Genomic DNA, 26,273 nt, shown 5'->3' with positions numbered 1-26,273 from the left:
GTGCCGAAGAAACCTGCACCGTCCTGCTTCAATGACTACCGCCCCGTGGCACTGACGCTCATCATCATGAAGTGCTTTGAGCGGCTTGTCATGGAGCACATCAAATCCGTTCTCCCCCCCACCATTGACCCTTTCCAGTTTGCGTACCGTGCCAAACGGTCCTCTGAGGATGCCATCTGCTCTGCCCTCCACTCGGCCCTCACCCACCTGGAGAGAAAGGACTCATATGTGAGGTTGCTGTTTGTGGACTTCAGCTCTGCCTTCAACACCATTGTGCCGCAGCGACTCATCTGCAAACTCGACGAGCTGGGCCTCAGTACCTCCCTCTGCAACTGGCTACTGGACTTCCTCTGTCAGAGGCCTCAGGTGGTGCGTGTTGGCGACGAAATCTCCGCCAGCATCACGCTGAGCACGGGGGCCCCCCAGGGCTGCGTGCTCAGTCCATTGCTCTTCACCCTGCTGACGCATGACTGCACTGCGACCTACAGCGACAACTGCATAGTGAAGTTTGCTGAGACACGACTCTGGTGGGTCTCATCAAGAAGGACGACGAGACTCGGTACAGGTCGGAAGTTGACCTTCTGACCACGTGGTGCAGGGACAACAACCTCCTGCTGAACGTAAACAAGACCATGGAAATTGTGTTTGACTTCCGGAAGGGTCACACAAAACACCTGCCGCTGATCATCGACGGTGCTGTGGTGGAGAGGGTGAGCTGCACCAAGTTCCTGGGGGTGCACATCAGTGAGGACCTATCCTGGTCCGCAAACACCGCGTCACTGGCAAAGAAAGCTCAGCGCCACCTGTACTTCCTGCGGAAGCTCAGGCGTGCATGTGCTCCTCAGGCAGTCCTGTCTACATTCTACCGTGGCACCATTGAGAGCGTCCTCACCAGTTGGATCGCTGTCTGGGGTGGAAACTGTACTGAACAGAACTTGAAGGCCCTGCAGCGCATAGTGAATACGGCTGGTAAGATTATTGGTGCTTCGCTCCCCTCCCTGAAGGACATTTACACCTCCCATCTCGCCCGCAAGGCAACCTCGATTGCGAGTGATGTGAGTCACCCGGCTCACTCTTTGTTTGACCTTCTGCCCTCTGGGAAGAGGTACAGGAGCCTGCGCTCCCGCACCACCAGACTCGCCAACAGCTTCTTTCTCCAGGCTGTTAGGACCCTGAACTCGCTACCCCCTTCTGCGTAGCGTGCGGCACTGTTGCGCGATTTTCTGGAATGTCTGCTGTACGCGCACTTGCTCCTTTTTTTGCTCCTCTTATTTATTTATTTGTTGTGTTATTTATTCATTATTTATTCAGCACGCTGTTGTTATACTTGTTTACTTGTTTGTCTGTTGTGGGCCATGTCTTGTCACCGTGGGATAGGGGGGAACGAAATTTCTGTTTCTTTGTGTGTCTTTGGCATGTGGAGAAATTGACAATAAAGTTGACTTTGACTTTGACATTATAAAGCGTTCGTCGCATTAACACGCATCCTCAGCAACAATTTCACATATTCTCACCTCAATAACGGACATCGAAAGCCAGGCAGCGACGATGACTGCTAGGGGGAAGTACTGGGTACTGAGCGAATGTGCGAGTCATCGCGCGTCAAGCAACGACAATATCTACCGGTACGTAAACATTCAATCGCCATGTCTAAATGAATGTCGTTGGCACTTAGAAAATATTCGCCGAACTTGGCCAGACTTCCAGGGGAAGAGGCCGAATTTTCACTTGTTCTGGCCGACATGGGGAACCAGCCGAGGCGGACACTTTATGGCGCAAGAGCCGTTGGCACTTAGAAAATATTCGCCAAACGCTTTTCGGAAATAGCGACGATGAAGACGAATTTTGAACTCTATGTACCGGCAATCACTTTATAATTATAATTTGTTGTTTCTTAACTAAAAATAAACCAGTTTCTAAGAGTGTTCATTGTTGTTAGTCCCTCTCGGCGCGTAATATCACAGGGTCATGAAGTAAATAATATTTAAAATGGCATATAGATCGCTCGCTACAAACTCACGAATTTGAACATATTTCGTCAATAAATTTCGCATATTTCTGATTGAATTTTGAAGTTTAATATAATGCAACAATTGAGCTCGACTTATACAAAGGATTTATCATAAAATCGTAAATTTCCGTCGAATTTTAGGGGGTCGACTTATACACCGAGTCGACTTATACACCGGCAAACACGGTATTATACAGATGACCAATTTAATGCCAAAATCAATGTAAGTCAAGGACTGTCAATTATCCATTTTAATAGCAGAAGCCTTACGCAAATTTTCAACACATTAAGGAGTACTGTTGGAGCCTAAATTATTCTTTAAGATTTGAAATGCTAAAGATAAAAATTATGAAAATGATGAGTATTGTAGATTAACGATTATTGATTATAATTGCCTTTTGCTGCTCAGATCACTTGCTCCTCCTCTTCCTCCTTGCCAGCCTTCTCCTGATAAGGGAGTGAGGACACCTGGCTTCCCTTGGTCTGATTCTGCTGTTTAAGGAATGGAGAGAGGAGGAGTGATATAGTTTTTCAACCGCTAAAACGCTCTGATTTGAAAGCTACCACGCTCTGAATTATAATTCTAATTTTTTTTTTGTGGAAGTCAACCCCAGAGAAAATTTCTGTTTTGTGGTGAATAAATCCTAAACCTTGTTTTTGAAACGGAAAACCTCTGTGCACGTGCTATATTTTCAGTGAGTCGAAGACCTCCTTCCTCACAACTACTCTGATGTTTTTTGTTACCTTTTTGGAAAAGTCGGAGTAGCCGTAACAAGTACTTATACCATTTTAAGAAGCAATTCAATATTGTAGCTGTTTCTGAGACTTTGATTACCTCAGAGAAGGGTGCAGTTTTTGAGTTAAAAGGTTATGAACTCAAGTACAAGTGTAGGATGGATAAAAAGGGAGGGGGAGTGGCCTTGTTTGTAGACCAGAATCTCAACTTCAACGTGATCGAAAATATGACTGTAACTGTTGCTAATGTAATGGAATGTATTACCATAGAAATCGACATGGGAAAAAAAAGAAATATAATTGTTAGTTGTGTTTATCGAGCTCCTGGCTCCAGCATTGACATTTTTAAGGACATTATGGAGGGATTATTTGCCAATACAAATCAGAAACTGAACTTCATCTGTGGTGATCTCAATATAGATCTTCTGTATCCCAACAAACATAAACAGACTGACAAGTTCTATGATACATTGTTTAGTATGTGTCTCTTGCCTATGACCACCAAGCCAAGCATATTCAAAAATAGCTTGGAAAACAATATAATTAGTGGGTTATTGCTGAATGATATAAGTGACCATTTGCCTGTTTTTGTGGTTTATGACTGCTATTGTAATAATGTAAAGGATAGAAGTAACATTTACAGAAGAACATCAGAATCCCTGAGTGTCAGACCAGATCTATTGATGGAAGATTGGAATTGTGTGTATAATGAGTGTAATGTAGACATAGCATATGGTATATTCCTCGAAAGATTTATGTCATTGTATGATAAAAACTGCCTACTAAAGCAATGCAATAGGAAGCATAAGTATACAGAGTCCCCATGGATCACAAAAGGTCTACAAAATGCCAGTAAAAAGAAACATTCTATGTATCGAGAATTTATAAAACATAGAACCATAGAGACAGAAATTAAGTACAAAAGATATAAAAATAAGATGACGCAAATTATGAGGAGGAGCAAGAAGGATTACTACAGCAAGTTAATAGACAAAAATAGAAACAATAGTAAAGGGATATGGAAGGTTTTAAACAGTATTATTCGGAAAGGAGCTGCTAACAAATAGTATCCTGAACACTTCATGGATAATAACAACACCATAAACAATATGGAAGATGCGGTCAATGATTTGAATGCATTTTCGTGAACGTAGGACCGAAATTGGCTGAGGGTATCAGTGACCCGTCAATAGAGCAGGCGAGAGCAGTAGGAGAGGGTACTGAAATTATTCCAAGTTCAATGTTCTTGAAAGCGGGTGATGAGAAAGAAGTTTTAGATATTATAAAATCCTGCAAAAATAAAACATCTACAGATGGGAATGATGTTGATATGGCCTTAATTAAGGAAGTTGTTGATGGAGTGGTCAATCCTCTGACATACATCCGGAATTTGTACTTTAAAACAGGTACTTTCCCAAGCAAAATGAAAACGGCTAAGGTTATCCCACTGTATAAAACAGGAGATTAATACATTATCATTGAATGTAGACAAAATGGTATTTGTAAACCGTAAAATAGATACACAGGTTCAAGTAACAATAGATAATGTCAATATTGAACATGTTTATGAGATCAAATTTTTAGGAGTAATATTCGACAACAAATTCCGTTGGAAACCTCATAAGATACATTACAACCAAAGTAGCAAGGAGTATTGCAGTACTGTGCAGTGCAAAACATATTGTGGAGCAGAGAATGTTGTATACTCTGTATTGTTGTCTTGTTTTACCATATTTGACTTACTGTGTGGAGCTATGGGGAAATGCATACATATGCACTTTAAAGTTAAAGTCCCCCCAATGATCATCGTCACACACACATCTGGGTGTGGTGAAATTTGTCGTCTGCATTTAACCCATCCCCATGTGATTTTGATCCATCCCCTAGGGGAGAGGGGAACAGTGAGCAGCAGTGGTGCCGCGCTCGGGAATCATTTTGGTGATCTAACCCCGCAAAATAGATGTGTTGAATGATGATACTGAATATTGATGACCGATCTTACTCACCATTTGCTTGTTGCCGCGGTGACATTCCGTTACAACAATTGGGTCTGTCGTCTTCTGTAAACAAAAATGCCGACGCCCACCGTTAGCACCATGGTGGCGACGAACACGAATGTGGCCACAATGATGATAGCGTGATCCACAGGCTTCACTGAAACACCAAGTACAGAGTTAAATTGAGTAAGTAATCCCACTTGACAATGATTGATTGATTGATTGATTGATTGATTGATTGATTGATTTGGAACTAGGGTCTGATAGAAGCCTCAGCCTGTCGATTATATAGGTCGAAATTAGCTCTTTTCAAAGATCGTATTTTCTGGACTATAAATCGCAGTATTTTTCATAGTTTGGCCTGGGGTGCGACTTATAATCAGGAGCGACTTACGTAACTCAGGCAGAGCGGGAATCGAACAGCGGAACCTCATGTTACTGCATGACTAATTCATCAATATTGGTTATTGTAATGTGTATTGTAATGTGTTTATTGCATCATTCTTGTAATGGCGCCCGCAATTGTAGCCTGAATCAACGTACCGTATTGGCCCGAATATAAGACGATGTTTTTTGCATTGAAATAAGACTGAAAAAGTGGGGGTCATCCTACATTCAGGGTCTAGACATTATTATTATTTTTTTTTTTTTTTCAAAGTCAAAGTCAGCTTTATTGTCAATTTCTCCACATGCCAAAGACACACAAAGAAACCGAAATTTCGTTCCCCCCTATCCCACGGTGACAAGACATAGCTCACAACAGACAAACAAGTAAAGAAGTACAACAAAAGCGTGCTGAATAAATAATGAATAAATAACACAACAATAAATAAATAAGAGGAGCAGAGAAAAAAAAAAAGGAGCAAGTGCGCGTACAGCAGACATTCCCGAAAATAGCGCAACAGTGCCGCACGCTATGCAGAAGGGGGTAGCGAGTTCAGGGCCCTAACAGCCTGGAGAAAGAAGCTGTTGGCGAGTCTGGTGGTGCGGGAGCGCAGGCTCCTGTACCTCTTCCCAGAGGGCAGAAGGTCAAACAAAGAGTGAGCCGAGTGACTCACATCACTGGCAATCGAGGTTGCCTTGCGGGCGAGATGGGAGGTGTAAATGTCCTTCAGGGAGGGGAGCGAAGCACCAATAATCTTACTAGCCGTATTCACTATGCGCTGCAGGGCCTTCAAGTTCTGTTCAGTGCAGTTACCACCCCAGACAGCGATGCAACTGGTGAGGACGCTCTCAATGGTGCCACGGTAGAATGTAGACAGGACTGCCTGAGGAGCACATGCTTATTCACTTGTGCGCAGCGGTAAGTTAAAGGTTGCTGGTACCGACTGAGTATGTTGCTGTGATTGTGTGCGCCTTTGACACAAAGTGAGTATATACATTTCATTGTTACTACTGGGTGGCTCAGTGGGGCACTGGGTAGCAGGTCTGCCTCACAGTTAGGAGGATGCGGGTTCGATTCCACCTCCGGCCCTCCCTGTGTGGAGTTTGCATGTTTTCCCCGGGCCCGCGTGGGTTTTCGCCGGGCACTCCGGTTTCCTCCCACATCCCAAAAACATGCTTGGTAGGCCGATTGAAGACTCCAAATTGTCCCTCGGTGTGAGTGCAAATGGTTGTTTGTCTCTGTGTGCCCCGCGATTGGCTGGCAACCGTTTCAGGGTGTCCCCAGCCTACTGCCCGATGACGGCTGGGATAGGCGCAAGCACACCCGCGACCCCCGTGGGGACTAAGCGGTTCAGAAAATGGATGGATGGATGGATGGATGGATGGATGGATGGATGGATGGATGGATGGATGGATGGATGGATGGATGGATGGATGCATGTTACTACTGTCTACTGCTGTGCCGTTTGTCTCATCGCGGTTTGTTTCACGTGTTCGCCGTTTGATTGATAACTTCGGTGCCCTCCTTTAAGTTTGCCTCGCATCGTACGAGTAGCCGTTACGGAATGGCTCGGCGACTAACGGTCACCAGCAAATGTATTTTGTTGTCTTTATGACTTGTGTTTGGTGTGTTGCCGGGAGCATTTCATTTGTGGTGATTTACAAACCGGATTCAGTTGAAGTTGGGAAATTGTGTAAAATATAAATAAAAATATAATACAACGATTTGAAAATCCTTCTCAACCCATATTTAATTGAATACACTACAAAGACAACATATTTAATGTTCAAACTGATAAACGTAATTGTTTTTTGCCAAATAAAAATTAACTTAGAATTTCATGGCTGCAACACGTCCAGTACAAGTTGGGAAAGGTGGCAAAAAATACTGAGAAAGCTGAGAAAAGCTAATCAAACACCTATTTGGAACATCCCACATGTGATCAAGCTAATTGGGAACAGGTGGGTACCATGATTTGGTATAAAAGGAGCCTCCTTAAACATGCTCAGTCATTCACAAGCAAGGATGGGGCGAGGTTCACCACTTTGAGTGAGAAAATAGGTAAACAGTTTCAGAACAACATTTCTCAAAGCAAAATTGCAAGGAATTGAGGGATTTCAACATCTACGGTCCATAATATCAAAAGGTTCAGAGGATCTGGTGAAATCACTGCACGTAAGCGCCACGGCCGGGAAACCAAGACTGAATGACCGTTACCTTCGATCCCTCAGACGGCACTGCTTTAAAAGCCAACATGAGTGTGTAAAGGATATCACCAAATAGGCTCAGGAAAACTTCAGAAAACCACTGTCAGTAAATACAGTTCGTCATTACATCAGTAAGTGCGTGTTAAAACTCTACCATGCAAAGCAAAAGCCATATATGAATAACATCCAGAAACGCTGCCGGGTTCTCTGGGCCCAAGCTCATGTAAAATGGACTGATGCACAATGGAAAAGTGTTTTGTGGTCTGATGAGTCCACTTTTCAAATTGTTTTTGGAAACACTGGACGTCGTGTCCTCCGGACCAAAGAGGAAGCGGACCAGCCGGACTGTTATCAACGCAAAGTTCAAAAGCCAGCATCTGTGATGGTTTGGGGGTGCATTAGTTCCCATGGCATGGGTGACTTACATTTCTGTGAAGGCAACATAAATGTTGAAAAGTATATACACATTTTGGAGCAACATATGCTGCCATCCAAGCGACAACTTTTTCATTATTTCAGCAAGATAATGCCAAGCCACATTCTGCACGTGTTACAACAGCGTGGCTTCGAAGTAAAAGAGTCCAGGTTCTCCCCTGGCCCGCTTGCAGTCCAGACCTGTCTCCCATTGAAAATGTGTGGCGCATTATGAAGCGTAAAATACGACAGGGTAGACCACGGACTGTTGAACAACTGAAGCGGTTCATCAAGCAAGAATGAGAAAGAATTCCACATGAGAAGGAAGCTAAGAGAATTAGTCTCCTCTCTTCCAAAACATTTGAGTGTTATTAAGAGGAAAGGTGATGTAATGAAGTGGTAAACATGCCCTTCCCCAACTTCTACTGCACGTGTTGCAGCCATGAAATTCTAAGTTGATTATTATTTGAAAAATAAAATAAACTTTTTGAGTTTGAGCATTAAATATGTTGTCTTTGTAGTGTATTCAATTGAATATAGGTTGAAAAGGATTTTCAAATCATTGTATTTTGTTTTTAATTTACATTTTACACAATTTCCCAACTTCAACCGAATCCGGTTTGTAGTATAGCGGAACCGTTATGCGCAATTAATTATGTAATGTGTGCCGTCGTGTCGTGTGACGTCAGAAGTTGCGCGTTGACTTACAGTATCTCACAAAAGTGAGTACACCCCTCTCATTTCTGCAATGTTTAAATTATATCTTGTCATGGGACAACATTGAAGAAATTACAGTTTGAGACAATGTTAAGTCGTCACTGTAGAGCTTGGATAGCAAAGTAAATGTATTGTTACTTCAAAGTAACTCAAAATACAACAATGAATGTGTAAAATATTGGCAACGAAAGTGAGTACACCCCAACTGAAAATGTCAAAATTTGACCTAAATGTCAATATTTTGTGTGGCCACCATTTTTTTCCAGCACCGCCGTAACCCTTTAAAGGCATGGTGTTTACCAGAGCTTCACAGATTGCCGCTGGAATCCTTTTCCACTCTTCCATGATGACATCACGGAGCTGGTGGATGTTGGAGACCTCGAACTCAATGCCTAAAAGGGTTACGGCGGTGCTGGAAAATCCAGCAGGTTCCAAGTCTCCAACATCCACCAGCTCTCTCACCCCCTTCATGAGATTGTGCGGTCCCTGAGCAGCTCCTTTAGCGGCAGACTTTTGCACCCTCGGTGTAGGAAAGAACGGTTCCGCAGGTCCTCCATTCCCTCTGCTGTCAGACTTTACAACATGCGTGGCACCTGTTAAATTAATGTGTTTCGTCTCTACTAGCGGTACTTGTATTTGTCCTTGTCTGGTTTTTTACCCTTCTTTGAAATTATGGCACTTGTTTTATTCTTGCACTCGTATTATTCTTGCACTCATATGTGCTGCTGTGACGAGTGAATTTCCCCGCTGTGGGATGAATAAAGTTCTATCATCATCATCAATGTAGACAAAACCAAACTGATGGTATTTGGAAACTGTAAAATAGATACACAGGTTCACGTAACAATAGATAATGTCAATATTGAACAAGTTTATCAGATCAAATTTTTAGGAGTAATATTAGACAATAAATTCTGTTGGAAACCTCATATAAGATACGTTAGAACCAATGTAGCAAGGAGTATTGCAGTACTGTGCAGTGCAAAACATATTCTGGAGCAGAGAATGTTGTATACTCTGTATTGTTGTATTGTCTTACCATATTTGATTTACTGTGTGGCGATATGGGGAAATGCATACATAAATACTTTAAACCATTAATTATACTACAGAAAAAAGCTATGAGAATTGTACACAAGGTTGGATTTCAATATCATACAAATAATTTGTTTTTAAAATCAAACGCTTCAAAGCTAATGGACTTATTCAAATTTAGACTGGCACAGATAATGTATCGAGAGAAGACTCAAAAACTCCCAGGGAGCATTCAAAATGTATTTATTTAAAAAGATAAGGGATATAATTTGAGAGGAAAAGGTAACTTTTAATTGTATAAAGTTCATCTTGTTTTTCCTTTTTTTAATCACCTCACTGGTTTCTTTTATATCAAACAAATTGTTTTAGGTTCATTACCTGACGCCTTCATCCGCCTCTGATGAAACCGCCGAAACATGTCAGGTAATGAACCTAAAACAATTTGTTTGATATAAAAGAAACCAGTGAAGTGATTAAAAAAAGGTAACTTGGATATGGGGTATGCTCGCACCAATCTCAGGAGCAAGTGCATATCATCCTATGGAGTAACTGTGTGGAATGGGCTAGAAGATAAAATGAAGGAAAGCAGAAATATAGTTCTATTTTAAAAAATGTATAAAGGAATGGAATTTGCAAATTACCAAAAAGAGGAAAATGAAGGTGACTACTGTCTGCGAGGGAGATGTGGTAACCACTCGTGCCGCCCTAATTATTACTCAATTACCATATTCATTCTAATTATCGCCAATATTCTAATAATTGCCCAGTGTGTGTTAGCGATGACATAAATCAAAAACATTGATACCTCTAATTATCGCCCATGCTGCTAAAAATTCCCCCCAAAGCGGCTGGTCCACTGGTGCAGCCAAAACCACCTGGAGCAGAACCCGCTCAAGACCATGGAGGTGACAGTGGACTTCAGGTGAGACCCTTCACCACTTTCACCCCTCACTATCCGCAGTAATACCTTTCTCTCCACAGACACCTTCAAGTTCCTGGGAACCACAATCTCTCGGGACCAGAAATGGACCGGCCACATAGACTCTTTTCGGAAGAAGGCCCAGCAGAGGTTGTACTTGCTGAGACAGCTCAAGAAGTTCAACCTGCCGCAGGAGCTGCTGAAGACCTTCTACACTGCCATCATCCAGTCTGTCCTCTGCACTTCCATCACTGTCTGGTTTGGATCGGCCTCCAAACAAGAGAAGCACAGACTGCAACAGACAATCAGGACTGCAGAAAAGATCATTGGAATCAACCTCCCACCTATCCAAGACGTGTACCTGTCCAGGACCAGGAAACATGCAAGTAACATCTCTTCAGACCCATCTCAACCAGATTGCAGTCTGTTTGAACTACTTGTACGCAAAAACCAGCAGACACAGAGACAGCTTCTTCCCCCAGGCTGTTGCTCTGATGAACTCTCACCACTCTTATAGTCTCAGAGTCATTGCTGTGCAACAACATTCTGCAAAAGCAAAACGGTGAGATGGTCAGAAAGCCCAAGATGGGGAAATGAGAAACCTTGAGAAGAGACCACAGATGGGAGGGTCCCTTTTCTAGGATGACCAGGCTGCAATGGATGCAGAGAGGACACATAGTACAAACAGTGTAGACAATTCAAAAAAAGTGTGGAGAGCAGGATGTTATTGCACAGTAATGACTCTGAGACTCTAAGAGTGGTGTGAGTTCATCAGAGCAACAGCCTGGGGGGAAGAAGCCGTCTCTGTCTGCTGGTTTTGGCGTACAGAGCTCTATAACGCCGTCCGGAGGGGAGTAGTTCAAACAGACTGCAACCTGGGTGAGAAGGGTCTGTAGAGATGTTACTTGTGCGTTTCCTGGTCCTGGACAGTAGTGTTTTGTCTGTGTGGCATAAAATTGTGTATTTTATTTATCTATATTTTTCAGTTGAATGGACTCAGGGGAAAATTGCAGATAAGAGCCATGAGAACGAATACAACTGATTTAATTTATTTTTTTATTTTATTATTTGATCGGTAGATCATAGAGCAGCACAATAATAGATTTTCAGTTTATAATGCATGCACTTTTATTTATGCATTTATCTTGACATTAAGAGACAGATTTTGTTTTTAAAAACAATTTAATTTTTTACTGTTTGGGTGATGAAAATGTTTTCCCTTGAAATTACTGACAGAGCCATAACAAAATATTGCCATATTCATTTACCGTATTTGCCGGTGTATTAGTCGACCTTTTTCGATCCAAAATCGACCGAAAAAAATCGACCTCGACTTATACACCGAGTCATAAAATTTAACTTCGTATTCATCGCTTCAAATGTGATGGTAACTAAGGCCGTTTCTCATGCATCTCATTGTGCGTGGGTGTGCGTCCGTCAGGCTCATCAAACAGCGAGAAACTGAATCATTATAAAGCGTTCGTCGCATTAACACGCATCCTCAGCAACAATTTCAAATATTCTCACCTCAATAACGGACATCGAAAGCCAGGCAGCGACGATGACTGCTAAGGGGAAGTACTGGGTATTGAGCGAATGTGCGAGTCATCGCGCGTCAAGCAACGACAATAACTACCGGTACGTAAACATTCAATCGCCATGTCTAAATGAATGTCGTTGGCACTTAGAAAATATTCGCCAAACTTGGCCAGAATTCCAGGGGAAGAGGCCGAATTTTCACTTGTTCTGGCCGACCGGAGGAACCAGCCGAGGAGGACACTTTACGGCGGTTGAGTCGTTGGCACTTAGAAAATATTCGCCAAACTTGGCCAGACTTCCAGGGGAAGAGGCCGAATTTTCACTTGTTCTGGCCGACCCGAGGAACCAGCCGAGGCGGACACTTTACGGCGGTTGAGTCGTTGGCACTTAGAAAATATTCGCCAAACTTGGCCGGACTTCCACGGGAAGAGGTCGAGTTTTCACTTGTGGTGGCCGACACGGGGAACCAGCCGAGGCGGACACTTTACGACGGTTGAGTCGTTGGCACTTAGAAAATATTCGCCAAACTTGGCCGGACTTCCAGGGGAAGAGGCCGAATTTTCACTTGTGGTGGCCGACACGGGGAACCAGCCGAGGCGGACACTTTACGGCGGTTGAGTCGTTCGCACTTTGAAAATATTTCCCAAACTTGGCCAGACTTCCAGGGGAAGAGGCCGAATTTTCACTTGTGGTGGCCGACACGGGGAACCAGCCGAGGCGGACACTTTACGGCGGTTGAGTCATTCGCACTTAGAAAATATTCGCCAAACTTGGCCAGACTTCCAGGGGAAGAGGCCGAATTTTCACTTGTTCTGGCCAACATGGGGAACCAGCCGAGGCGGACTCTTTATGGCGCAAGAACCGTTGGCACTTCGCCAAACGCTCTCGATGGGACAGAAGACGACCTTATCTGGGAAGAGGAGGAGGAAACTGAGGATAGAGAAGACCAAGAAGATGCCCTTTATGACGACAAACTAAACGAAAACGAATGGAACGATCTTTTCGGAAATAGCGACGATGAAGACGAATTTTGAACTCTATGTACCGGCAATCACTTTATAATTATAATTTGTTGTTTCTTAACTAAAAATAAACCAGTTTCTAAGAGTGTTCATTGTTGTTAGTCTCTCTCGGCGCGTAATATCACAGGGTCATGAAGTAAATAATATTTAAAATGGCGTATAGATCGCTCGCTACAAAGTCGCGAATTCGAACACATTTCGTCAATAAATTTCGCATATTTCTGATTGAATTTTGAAGTTTAATATAATGCAACAATTGAGCTCGACTTATACAAAGGATATATCATAAAATCGTAAATTTCCGTCGAATTTTAGGGTGTCGACTTATACGCCGAGTCGACTTATACACCGGCAAATACGGTAATCATTAAATAATGTACACTGTTAGGTCTTGGCTCAATAGGCTATGTGCAATCATTTAGATTAAAGGTCTTGGTTCAAGAGGCTATGTGCAATCATTTCAATATGTTTTAATAAACATTGAACATGTCCGGCCCTCGGCTTGTAGCAAATTTTTTTTTTTTTTTTGGCCCTCGGTGTGTTTGACTTTGACATCCCTGGTCTACACTGTTTGTACCATGTGTCCTCTCTGCATCCATTGCAGCCTGGTCATCCTGGAATAGGGACCCTCCCATCTGTGGTCTCTTCTCAAGGTGTCTCACTTCCCCTAGTTGGAGTTTTGAGTTTTTCCTTGCCCTCCTGAGAGTGTAAGATCAGGGGATGTTTGAGAATATTTGTCATTTTTCACATGTCCTGAGTGTTGTCAGTCACCTAAATGTTGAACAGAGGCTGTGATGTACCGAAGTCAAATTCCTTGTGTGACACGTTCAAACATGGCGAATAAAAACTCTTGACTCTTGAATCAAAACTTACGTTTTCCTCCGTGACCGTATTCCGACGTCATTGCGCAAGTTTAAATATGACTGATTTGACAGCACGTCGAATGTCCCTTTTAAGTTGTTTTTCTCCATAAACTATGATACAATTACACTCGTCACTCCGCTACAATATCCTCACCCAATTACGTTATCGGGGCGTGTGCTCGAACTAGACGATCGCGATAACATGACGTAACATGTGATGTGCGACGGTAACGTGTCGCATTGATGGAGCGTCAATTGACGCACCCCGCTGTCAGAGGTAGATGTGTTACGAACACCACTGAGATGCAGGTATTGCATACTACATAAGGAAAATATACATACTATCGCCCATTTCAGTGCCCCTTGGCGATCGGACATAAAGTGTTCTCTATTAATCGCCCACCCCCCTGTTGGACATAAACCTTCTCTATTTATCGCCCTGGGCGATAATTAGAATAATTACGGTATAATTATTAGGAGGATTATCGTGTACTAACCTCACTAAAGTCAAGGGAGAGAGTAATTCAATCAAAATATTATTCAACTGTTTACTTTGCAGTGTCATTCACACTTTGCACACACACAAAAAATGAAAATTCAAAATATGTTGTGTCAATGGTATTGGCACCCTTTCCTGTAAATCAGTATGAGAACACAGTGACTCTCCTTTGGTAAATCACACACAAGAATATCTTTTTCTAAATTGTCTGTGCCCATGTGACATGAATTAACCACGGAATGATGACTTCCATGTTTTAAAAAGCCAACTGTTATTCTCTTAAAGGTAAAGTCTCAATGATCGTCACACACACATCTGGGTGTGGTGAGATTTGTCCTCTGCATTTAACCCATCCCCGTGTGATTTTGATCCATCCCCTGGGAGAGAGGGGAGCAGTGGCCAGCAGCGGTGCCACGCCCGGGAATCATTTGGTGATCAAACCCCCCAATTCCATCCCTTCATGCTGAGAGCCAAGCAGGGAGGAAATGGGTCCCATTTTTATAGTCTTTGGTATGACCCGGCCGGGGTTTGAACTCACAACCTTTTAGTCTCAGTGTGGACACTCTACCACTAGGCCACTGAGCTGGCTTTGTCACAATGGTGAAAACAAAGTAAGTAGTTGTCTGAGGACATCGCTGCTATAATCCGCAAACACATTGATTAAAGGAAAAAATTATTTTGACTGAAAGCTTTTTCGGGCCAAATCGTATTCCCCAGTTCATTTAAGTACTATGAAAAACATTGACAGCAGTTCCTTTTTTGTCACTGTTAGGGTTTTCCAGGTTATCTTTATCATAGGATTATGTTGGAATGCAACAGGTAATAAATACCTTACCTTGTCCTCCTTATCACAAGGTCGTAAAACATCCCCTGACATGTTTAGACTAGAGGACAAGGGCTTTAGCCAGTGTACCCAAACCCCCACTCTGTTTCTCTTAATAAATATCCCATCGCAGGAACGAGGGTTCAGACTTCATTCTGGAGTGAGTGAACTCTCCACCTGCAGGTGTCAAAAAGGACTTACTTGTCTCCCGTGTGGTTCTTGCAAGATATTGTTTGAGTGAACAAATCTCTAACATTTTGGTGCCGTGACCCGGATCCCTCATACCCGCTATCTGGCTGACGAAGGAGGACGTGCTGCATTGTCGACAAGCCAGCGTCCATTAGGAGGACCTGGAGAAGAAAGTCCTGGGAAGAGAATTCTTCGCTGGGCCAGCATCTTAGGTCTGCCTTCGTCTGACAGAGGTGGATTGACGGGACCCGGCAGTGCAACAAACCAAGGGGACAAGTAAGTTAAAGGCCTGAAGTTGTGTGATTGTGTTGTTGTTTGTGAAACGCGTAAAAAGGTAGAAGTGCACAGGAAAAAGTAAATTTTGTGGAAGGAGGGGGTGTTGTAGAGTCCCCCTCTGGATGAGGTGTCTCTTTTGGAGCAGTGGTTCTCAAACTGTTTTAAAATCTCAGTACCTCCATGGATCATTACTTGACGACCACTGTTCTAAAGAGTACAACTTCGCGTTGGCAGGGCTGGGGACAAGGACTGTTGTCTTTAGTTCCCAGGGAAGGTGGGGGGTGTTGTAGAGTCCCCTCACTGGATGAAGCAGCTCCTTTTTTTTTAAAAGGAGGACTTCGCGTAGGCAGGGATAACTTGTGTGATTGAGTGTGTGACTGGTAGGATAAATTGACTAAATAGCAGTTCTAGCATTGATCCACGGCATTAATACAGGCTAGTAATTTGTTGAAAGGTCAATTTAAACCTGCATTGAGGATCCTCAAAGAAAAAAAAAAATTGAAAAAAAATTGTAAAACCTTAAACTACTAAAATTAAGATGGGAAATAAGAACGGTAAATCTCTTGCTCTGCTCTTCTTTGAGATGAGAAGTTCATGGCAAGGAGATTTCTTAATTGTATGCAATACATGCTGAAGTGAAAGAATATGTATGGAATACAAGGAAATTAGAAAAGAGAGAGAATTGGATTGTGCTAAAATGTGGTTGAAAGCTTCACAAGAAAGAAGAGAACAAATCCAAAAGACAAAAGATGGAAAGTTGAAAAGTGATGAAGCCGCCATTCAATTGAGATTTGAAAAAGAATTCTGGGTACATAGTGGCATCCCATTCAATGATGCAGATGAGAGTGCTTATCAGCAACATCTTAAAATTCCGCTCCTCACGGGTTTCCCCCCTGACTTGGGCAGTTGGGTGAGAAAACACTTGGTGGAAGCGGACACTGCTTGGTTTACAAAAAACATGCAGTGGCCCAAAGACGCTGACAAAGGGATTGAGAAAGGCAGAAGTTTTGATGTATTTCATCTAGATGATGATAATGATCTAAATGAAGATACAACAATCTTCTACCAAAGTTCCCAAAGGGGCAGAGGAAGAGTTAGATACCAACAACGTCGCAAGCCACCATTCAAATCAAAACCCCCATCAGATTCAGACAACTGTTGGAACTGTGGGAGACGAGGACACTTTGCACGAGAGTGTCGTTCTGCAAAGCAATATCAATCAAAGGGTGCAGGAAGGGACAGAGGAAAAGCCAAATTTTTAGCATGACAAGCTTCCTCCTCTTTGACCGCTTATGCTCATACAGAGAAAGAAAGGATAGATGCCCATATGACAGCAAAACATGTCATTGTCAGATTATTAGAATTTTTTTTAGATTATTAGAAGTCTTGTCCATCCAAGAAGTATGACAATGCTGTTTGTATGCCCAAATTACAAATGACTACAGCTCAAATTGTGTTACACTAAAGTTAAAATATGCCAATCACGTGGTAAAGAAATGCAACTTGCTTCTAGAAGATAAATAAATAAAATTAGAATGTGCTGTCCTCGTGTGCATGGGAGGGACCAGCTCATGATCGACCACAGGAAGTGGCCAACCTGTGACGAATCATTGTTGCTGAGACCTACCTTCTGCACGCGAGAGCTGTGCATGTGTGTGCGTATGTGTTAAAGTTAAAGTTAAAGTCCCAAATTGATGAAGATTGCCTAAACTTTTAGTATAAAGAAATTTGCTAGACTGTTGTCTATTCAATTTACACCGCAGAACAGAAACAATTTTGACAGATAAAAATGAGAGGAAAAGAGAGAAATCTGTTTGCGAGCAGAAACTAATCCACACTAGTGCATGTTAAGTGTCGAGCTCACATGAGAAATTCGATGAAGAAAGAAGAAAAAAAAAAAAAAAAAAAAAAAACGACAGAACATGCTTTCAGGAATTGGAAGGAGCTAAATTGTGAATTTAAGATTTTGCAATGCTACATTTAATAGGAATAATTGATTGGTTGTGTTATAAGATTAAACAAACTTCTAAATGCAAGCTAAATCTGAGAGATTGAGTTCTTCAAATTTAAAAACAAAGAGAAAATTCAGATTAATTTGCCAGTTGTTTGGTTTAGTTAAGTTTTTTTGGACTGGTGGATTGTTCTACCAGGAAACCTGAGTTGAAAATGATATATGAATGTTGTGTGGTGAGCTTGGATGAATTGGGACCAATGTGATAGTATGACTCCTTTTTGGAGACTGTGTGAGATGCATATGATGAGCATTGATGAATGATTGCCTGAATGAAAGGTTGAATGGTTGAAGTCGTTGGCGACTACTATAGAAAATTAGTAGAGCGACTTTGATGAAAGTGTGATTTTGAGCAGGTTGAATGTTAGAAAGAAACACGTAGCTTTTGGATTCAAAGTCAAAGTCAAAGTCTCCTTTATTGTCAATCCCTCTGCATGTCAAGACACACAAAGAGATCGAAATATTGATAATTAACTAGAAAAAAACTGGAGAACCAGTAACACATGTAGAAGATGTGTGAACTGAGAAATTGAGAAGCGTTTTGGAAAGAAAGTCAAATTAAATGATGATGGAATCATATGTAGTACAGAACGCATTATCCCAAAAAGTTTGTCAAGGTGTGAGGCATGGGCGTTGCCAAGCCTCAAAAGGAGGGAGTGAGTAGGACAGATAGTGGAAGATAGTAAGAATACAACACTTTATGACAATGAATTTTCGAATACATTTGGTGTTATACTGTGGTAAATTTTTTGTTTTGGTGTAGATAGGTTAGCAACACGAGAGATTTAGAGGTTCAAAAGAAAGACAGTTAAAAGAAAACATTTTTGATTTGGACAATTGCAGGCTAACAGGAACATGAGAACGATAAGAACTACGAGGTGGGATCCAATTTCATTGGGGAGATTGAGAATTCACAGCACCATACTCGAAGTCACATTTTTGAGCAAGCATGACAATAACATGTGAGAGGTCAAGACATACAGATCAGGGCTTGATGTGGATAGCAGACCTCGATGAGTTGATTTTCAATAATGATACTGAAGACAACATACTGTCCGATTAAATTGGAACTATAGATAAAATGTAGCTCAAAAAATAGGATGAGTTGCAGGATTTACAATATAAAAACGAGACCGCTGTAATTTGAAGTTTGGTAAATAAATGTTACCAGCAAATTGATGGCAGCAGCTACATTTGGAGATATTCTTACAAGTTTGACGTCCCAGCCTGTCATTCTCAGTGTCAGGGTCCCTGAAACCCAATCCGAGTCTTCGCCTGTAGCCGTGAACAACTACAAAATGGTGCCTGGCTCTGAAGCACCTTTGACCTTTGGCAAAGGACAAGAAAAGACTGCTGTTGTGCTTGGAGAAGGACAAGTACACTCCGGAGGACAGACAACATCCTCGGGGACGGAAAAGACAGTGAAAAGCGGAGGAACTCACAATGATGAAAATTGACTCATTTGAACAATGGACTCATTCAAGAATGATGGATGGGGTCGCTCTGAAGCAACAACAAAAGAACACCAACTTGAGAGGGTGACGTGCGGCAAAAAGATATGGACTTGGAGTGTCCGACAACCAAATCGCACTCCTTGGTACGGCGTTACCAAATTTGGTGAAGCTTGGTTCAAAGTGGAAGGGAGATTCATTGTGCACTGAGTTTGACAGAACTGAGGAGATTTGATAAATAAATAAATAAAAATTTGAAAAATACGTAGGGCTACAGAGAAAAGCATTATAACCAGAGATTGAACGGATTTGGATACAACAAATAGGCTAAAAACGGTAGGAAACAAGAGCAAGATCTGATATTTTGGCTCATCAAGCTTAAGACGTAGAGGTCGAGTTATATAAATTTTAGAACAGGACATTTGGCAGTCAGGAAGAAGCTAGGTTGCTCAATGTACCTACTCAATACAATAGTAAGGTTTTTTGTACCACAGTGGAGGTTGGATGGTCAGAAAGTTAGGTACGTTCAATTTTTGACATTCACACAATCATGCATAGGAGTCACACGGCGACAGTTAACAAGACAATGACTGCAATAGGGGCCACATACGACTGCACCGACAGGAAAAAAGTAGAAGCGAGAGAGCAGAGTATGGGATTATATGCTCAAACGTCTGCTATACAGTTACCAATAGGAGATTCTATCAAAAGAAGCTACATGAGCGATGGATTAGAATCTATTTGTCTGTGTGTTCTGTGTGTGTGTGTGTGTGTGTGTGTGTGTGTTCACACCCTGTGTGGGTGCGAGCGTGTGAGGAGAAAGAAAGCATGGGTAAGACAATCTCTTTTAAACTAGGAGGCAATAAATGGGAACGCCCCTGTCATAAATAGTTTTTGGTTAAAGGGAATCATTAGGAAGTGTTCAAACTCTTCCCGCAAACATTCCTATTTGCCAGTTAAATGGGCAGTACAATTGACGACGAGAGTTGCAAACAACAGATAAAGAACAGTCCTTGGCAGATTATATGATCAGGACGCTCAAACTGTGTCAAAGGCAAATTTACTGCTGCCTGATCTTTCCTCCTCACAGGTCGACAACCCCATCAATCCAGGAGACTGGGTCTACATCAAAGTCATCAAAAGAAGGAACTGGGCCAGCCACGACAGGAGGGACCATTCCAAGTCTTGCTGACTACACATGTTGCATCCAAGGTTGCAGCACCCACAAATGCATTAACGACGACTGCTCTCCAGGAGGAAACTGGATGGGAGTTTTGGACATCACCGCTGTGTGCCAGGATGAGAGAGCCGTTTTCAAGGTGTAAGGGCTCTACTACCGACATGGCTGCACCATCGGACGGGACCTACTTCATCCAGAAGTTCAGAGGCACTGCCTCACCTGCATCCTATGAGTGCACGTGCCTGTTCAGTACGGATCATGGGTTTGTGGTCACAAGAGTAGTCCGATGCTGCCTGCCAACTGGACACGAGTGTGTGCGCCAGTGTGTAACAGACCTCACCTACAGACTAGAACATCATCAGCTGACGAAAACGCGAGCACATATACAACTTCTTAGACGTGACAGATGTGATAATGATAATGAGATGTGGATTGCGTAGATGCTGTTCTGTTGAGCATGTATTACGGAAACTTGTTGATTTGACCATCAAATATGCTTCGCAAGTAATGGATACGCTGATGTACTGTTTCTTTGTTTTTCTTTTTCTTTTTTTTAATGATAGCATTCTGGTCGCCTGTGGCAACGGGGCCGTGTAAGAATTTTCCTGCTAATAACATCTGGCCAGCAGGTTTTTCGCTTACACAATAAGTTTGATCTGGGGTGTTGAGGTACTGCCTCATCTTCACTGGAAAGTGTTGCTATCATTGTTTGTTGTTTTTTATTTTTCCTATTCTTCTTTCTTCATTATACATATATATGTGTTTTTTTTTTACTTGTCTTTGTTGTTTGGGGTGACATACTCATATGATAAATCAGGAGGGAGATGTTAGGGTTTTCCAGGTTATCTTTATCATAGGATTATGTTGGAATGCAACAGGTAATAAATACCTTACCTTGTCCTCCTTATCACAAGGTCGTAAAACATCCCCTGACATGTTTAGACTAGAGGACAAGGGCTTTAGCCAGTGTACCCAAACCCCCACTCTGTTTCTCTTAATAAATATCCCATCGCAGGAACGAGGGTTCAGACTTCATTCTGGAGTGAGTGAACTCTCCACCTGCAGGTGTCAAAAAGGACTTACTTGTCTCCCGTGTGGTTCTTGCAAGATATTGTTTGAGTGAACAAATCTCTAACAGTCACACAGTTATTCTCACATTTTCATGTGAAAAGGAGTGTAGACTATGTACATGCCCTTAGCCCAATAGACCTACCGTATTTTCTGTACTATAAGCCGCTACTTTTTGCACAAGCTTTGAACACTGTGGCTTTTAGTCCGTTGCGGCGTATCTATGGATTTTTCGTGATTTTTGTGATGTCTCGTTAGCAAAAAGGTTACCGCTGTTGTTCGGCACCACTTTGCTGGGCAGAGGGACATGTGACCAGACATGGTCACTGGGGAGAAGAGTGGTGTGTTGCTCATGTCCATCCGCCAGGCAAAGAGTGCCGCACAATTGACACGAACAAGAGACAGAACGAGGCATTACTGGTGCACTTGAACAAGAGACAGAACAATATCAAGATTCAAGATTCAAGAGATTCAAGATTCAAGAGTTTTTTATTCGCCATGTTTGAGCGTGCCAAACAAGGAATTTGACTTCGGTAAATCACAGCCTCTGTTCAACATTTAGGTGACTAACAACAACACTCAGGACATGTGAAGAACGAAAGATATTCTCAAAAATCCCCTGATCTTAAACTCCCAAGAGGGCAAGGAAAAACTCAAAACTCCAGCTAGGGGAAATGAGAAACCTTGAGAAAAGACCACAGATGGGAGGGTCCCTCTTCTAGGATGACCAGGCTGCAATGGATGCAGAGAGGACACATAGTACAAACAGTGTAGACAAAAAAGGTGTGGAAAGCAGGATGTTATTGCACAGTAATGACTCTGAGACTCTAAGAGTGGTGTGAGTTCATCAGAGCGACAGCCTGGGGGAAGAAGCTGTCTCTGTGTCTGCTGGTTTTAGTGTACAGAGCTCTATAACGGCGTCCGGAGGGGAGTAGTTCAAACAGGCTGCAACCTGGGTGCGAAGGGTCTGTTGAGATGTTACTTGCACGTTTCCTGGTCCTGGACAGGTACAAGTCTTGGATAGATGGGAGGTTGATTCCCATTATCTTTTCTGCAGTCCTTATTGTCCGTTGCAGTCTGTGCTTGTCTTGTTTGGAGGCCGATCCAAACCAGACAGTGATGGAGGTGCAGAGGACAGACTGGATGATGGCAGTGTAGAAGGTCTTCAGCAGCTCCCGCGGCAGGTTGAACTTCTTGAGCTGTCTCAGGAAGTACAGCCTCTGCTGGGCCTTCTTCCGGACAGAGTCTATGTGGCCGGTCCATTTCAGGTCCCGAGAGATTGTGGTTCCCAGGAACTTGAAGGTGTCTGATGAGAGAATAGTATTACTGCGGATAGTGAGGGGTGAAAGTGGTGAAGGGCCTCGCCTGAAGTCCACTGTCATCTCCACGGTCTTGAGCGGGTTCAGGTCCAGGTGGTTTTGGCTGCACCAGTGGACCAGCCGCTCTACCTCCTGTCTGTACGCAGTCTCATCACCGTTCTGGATCAGTCCGATGAGAGTGGTGTCGTCTGCATACTTCAGGAGCTTCACAGAAGAGTCACTTGTGGAGAAATCGTTGGTGTAGAGGGAGAAGAGCAGTGGGGAGAGGACGCACCCCTGAGGGGCTCCAGTGTTGGTGGTCAGGGTGTCAGATGTGATGCTCCCCAGCCTCACACGCTGTCTCCTGTTGGTCAGGAAGCTGGTGATCCACTGACAGGTGGAGGCAGGCACCGCGAGCTGGATGAGCTTCTGTTGGAGGATGTCAGGAGCGATGGTGTTGAACGCCGACCTAAAGTCCACAAACAGGATCCTGGCGTACTTTCCTGGGGTGTCCAGGTGTTGCAGGATGTAGTGCAGTCCCATGTTGACCGCATCATCCACCGACCTGTTTGCCCGGTAGGCAAACTGGAGGGGGTCCAGCAGGGGGCCCGTGACATCCTTCAGGTGGTTCAGCACTAACCTCTCGAAAGATTTCATGACCACAGATGTCAGTGCAACAGGTCTATAGTCACCGGGCAAACTGGAGGGGGTCCAGCAGGGGGCCCGTGACATCCTTCAGGTGGTTCAGCACTAACCTCTCAAAAGATTTCATGACCACAGATGTCAGTGCAACAGGTCTATAGTCAATCAGACCCATGATGGCGGGCTTCTTGGCCACTGGAACGATGGTGGAGCTCTTGAAGCACGCGGGCACCTCACACAGCTCCAGGGAACGATTGAAGATCCGTGCAAAGGTGGGCGCCAGCTGCTCAGCGCAGACTTTCAAGCAGGAAGGTGACACGCCGTCTGGGCCCGGTGCCTTCCTGATCTTTTGTCTCCGGAACATCTGGCGCACTTCCTCCTCGCGAATCTGGAGTGCGGGCGCGGCCTCTGCAAGAGAGAGTCGGTGACCACGGTGATGGAGGTGTGGACAGAGCAGTTGTGGGGGGAGGTGAGTGTGTGGCTTGTGCTGCAGGAAGTCCCGTTGTGTGGGAGGACCGATCAAACCTGCAGTAGAACCTGTTTAGCTGGTTAGCGAGCCTTGGGCTCTCCACAGGACGGGGGGTTCGTTTCTTGAAGCCCGTGATGCTCTGCAGGCCTTTCCACACTGTTGAGGGATCAGGATTGGCAGAGAGGTGTCTCTCCAGGCTCTCCCCGTAACATCTCCTGGCTTTCCTGACCTCTCGGTTCAGTGTGTTTCTGGTCTGCTTGAACAGGTCCCGGTCGCCGCTCCTGTAGGCCTCCTCCTTGACTTTGCGCAGCCTCCTAAGGTTCGGTGTAAACCAAGGTTTGTCGTTGTTGTACGTGCAGAAGGTCTTAGTCTGCACACACAGATCCTCACAAAAACCGATGTATGATGTGACAGTGTCAGTGAGTTCATGCAAGTCTGAATCTGCAGCTTCGAAAACTCTCCAATCGGTGCAGTCAAAGCAGGCTTGGAGGTTCTGCCTTGACTCCACTGTCCACTTCCTGACAGTCCTCACCACAGGCTTAGAAGTTTTTAGTTTCTGTCTGTAGGCAGGGATCAGATGAACTAGACAGTGGTCCGAGAGTCCTAAAGCTGCACGAGCCACAGAGTGGTATGCATCCTTAATTACGGTGTAGCAGTGGTCCAGTGTCTGTGCCCCTCTGGTGGGACACGTTATGTGCTGTCTGTATCTGGGGAGTTCGTGTGCGAGGTTCGCCCTGTTAAGATCACCCAGAACAATGATTAGTGAATTTGGTAGAAGTTTCTCCATGTCTGTCACCTGGTCAGCCAGCATCTGCGTGGCTTCACTCGCACGTGCGTGTGGTGGGATGTAAACAGCCGCCATGACGATCGAGGAGAACTCCCGTGGTGAATAGAACGGCCGGCAGTTTATGAAAAGTGTTTCTAGGAGAGGGCTGCAAAACTCTTTCAACACCACGACATCGGTACACCAACGTTCATTAATGTAGAAACAGAGACCACCTCCCTTTGATTTTCCGGAGAGCTCCGCGCTGCGATCTGCACGCGTTACCCGAAACCCAGCTAACTCCATGGCGTGGTGGGGGGTTCGTTCGCTAAGCCACGTTTCAACAAAACACAGCGCGGCGGATCTGCTGAAGTCCGTGTTCCTTGAAGTGAGGAGCAGCAGTTCGTCCATCTTGTTCGCCAGGGAGCGGACATTCGCCAGATGAATTGACGGTAGGGCAGAACGGAACCCTCTCTGCCTCAGCTTTACGAGGGCTCCGGCTCGTTTTCCGCGTCGCCGCCGTCGCGCTAGCTTGTATAGAACCGCCGCTCCGGCTAAAATCTCAGACAAACAGTCTGAATCAGAGATGGACATTTCTACAGAAAGGAAGCTTTTATACACAAACCTTCATTATAGGGGACAAAATAAATGCATATGATACCACTCTTAAGTTAAAGGCAGTCGATTTGGCTCTTAACGAAGGAAATAGAGGTGCTGCGTCTACTGTTGAGGTTTCTTCTGGCCACCAGAGGGCACTGGGCTATTGTTGATGACATCTTGTTGTGTCACCCTTTTCAGTATTTCTTTTCCGGGTCATGTTTTCTCTGGAGTTTTAGGTGTAGCTCGTATCGCATTGCCAACTTTACCCCCCCGTAAGTGGTCCCATTTGATTTATTATTAGTTGTGTGCTGCTAGTGTTCCCTGAAGTTTATTATGGTCGTTACTGAGATTTATACATGTTTGTAGAGCTCCGTCATCTCTGTCAATTCTGACCCACTCCGATTTACTTCTGATTGACTAACACCAAGGCTTTGGCTAGCTTAATTGGTTGAGAGTAGCATCAGTTTAATACCTGATGATTTAATTGGATAGACCACAACAAACAAACGTATAGCCTTTTTTAAATTATGCCCCCCCCCCCCACACACACACATTTTTGTCATTGACGGAAATACGTCGTAGCAACGGAGAACTTTAATCCATGAGTAATGCAACAATTACTTTCCCTAGTAATTACATTTACGAAGAGTAATTCAATTGCTCGGTCGTTTATTATTTTGGAAAGTTAACTAATAACTAATTACATTTTGGAAGTAATTTGCCCAACACTGGTCATAAGTAGAGAAGTCCATGTATATTTTGGTGCCAATTGATGATGATGATGATGATGATGATGATAGAACTTTATTCATCCCACAGCGGGGAAATTCACTCGTCACAGCAGCACATATGAGTGCAAGAATAATACGAGTGCAAGAATAAAACAAGTGCCAAAATTTCACAATGGGGTAAATAACAGACAAGGACAAACACAAGTGCCGCTAGTAGAGACGAGACATTTTATCAGGTGCCACGCATGTTGTAAAGTCTGACAGCAGAGGGAATGAAAGACCTGCGGAACCGTTCCTTCCTACACCGAGGGTGCAAAAGTGTGCTGCTAAAGGAGTTGCTCAGGGACCGCACAATCTCATGGAGGGGGTCAGAGGTGTTTTTGGACATTTAAAGTGATAGTCTACAATTGTAATCGCTTCTTTCTGTGA

The 26,273-nt window shown here is 43.6% G+C and overlaps 1 protein-coding gene across 11 annotated transcripts in view; it reads right to left on the bottom strand.

Annotated features, from left to right (window-relative positions):
- Positions 1-26,273, bottom strand: part of LOC148395973 (NT-3 growth factor receptor-like) — a 154,957-nt gene that overhangs the window by 116,730 nt on the left and 11,954 nt on the right. For 2 of the 11 annotated variants that reach the window (XM_088379877.1, XM_088379876.1), the window contains exon 5: positions 4,753-4,900. The exons of 1 other annotated variant lie outside the window; for it this stretch is intronic. In XM_088379877.1, coding sequence (XP_088236003.1) covers positions 4,782-4,900 — 119 coding nt within the window. In that variant the 3' untranslated portion in view covers positions 4,753-4,781. Of the gene's footprint in view, positions 1-4,752; positions 4,901-10,550; positions 10,713-23,558; positions 25,068-26,273 lie in introns of those variants that run through there. 8 more of the 11 variants (XM_088379869.1, XM_088379874.1, XM_088379870.1 and 5 more) reach the window with 7 other exon arrangements.

Source organism: Syngnathus floridae, chromosome 6, assembly GCF_059516105.1.
Source record: "Syngnathus floridae isolate MCC-2025c chromosome 6, RoL_Sflo_1.0, whole genome shotgun sequence".
In the NCBI taxonomy this organism is placed as follows: Eukaryota; Metazoa; Chordata; class Actinopteri; order Syngnathiformes; family Syngnathidae; genus Syngnathus; species Syngnathus floridae.
The sequence above is the reverse complement of the archived record's forward strand: the minus strand, read 5'-3'. Positions and strand labels throughout refer to the sequence as shown.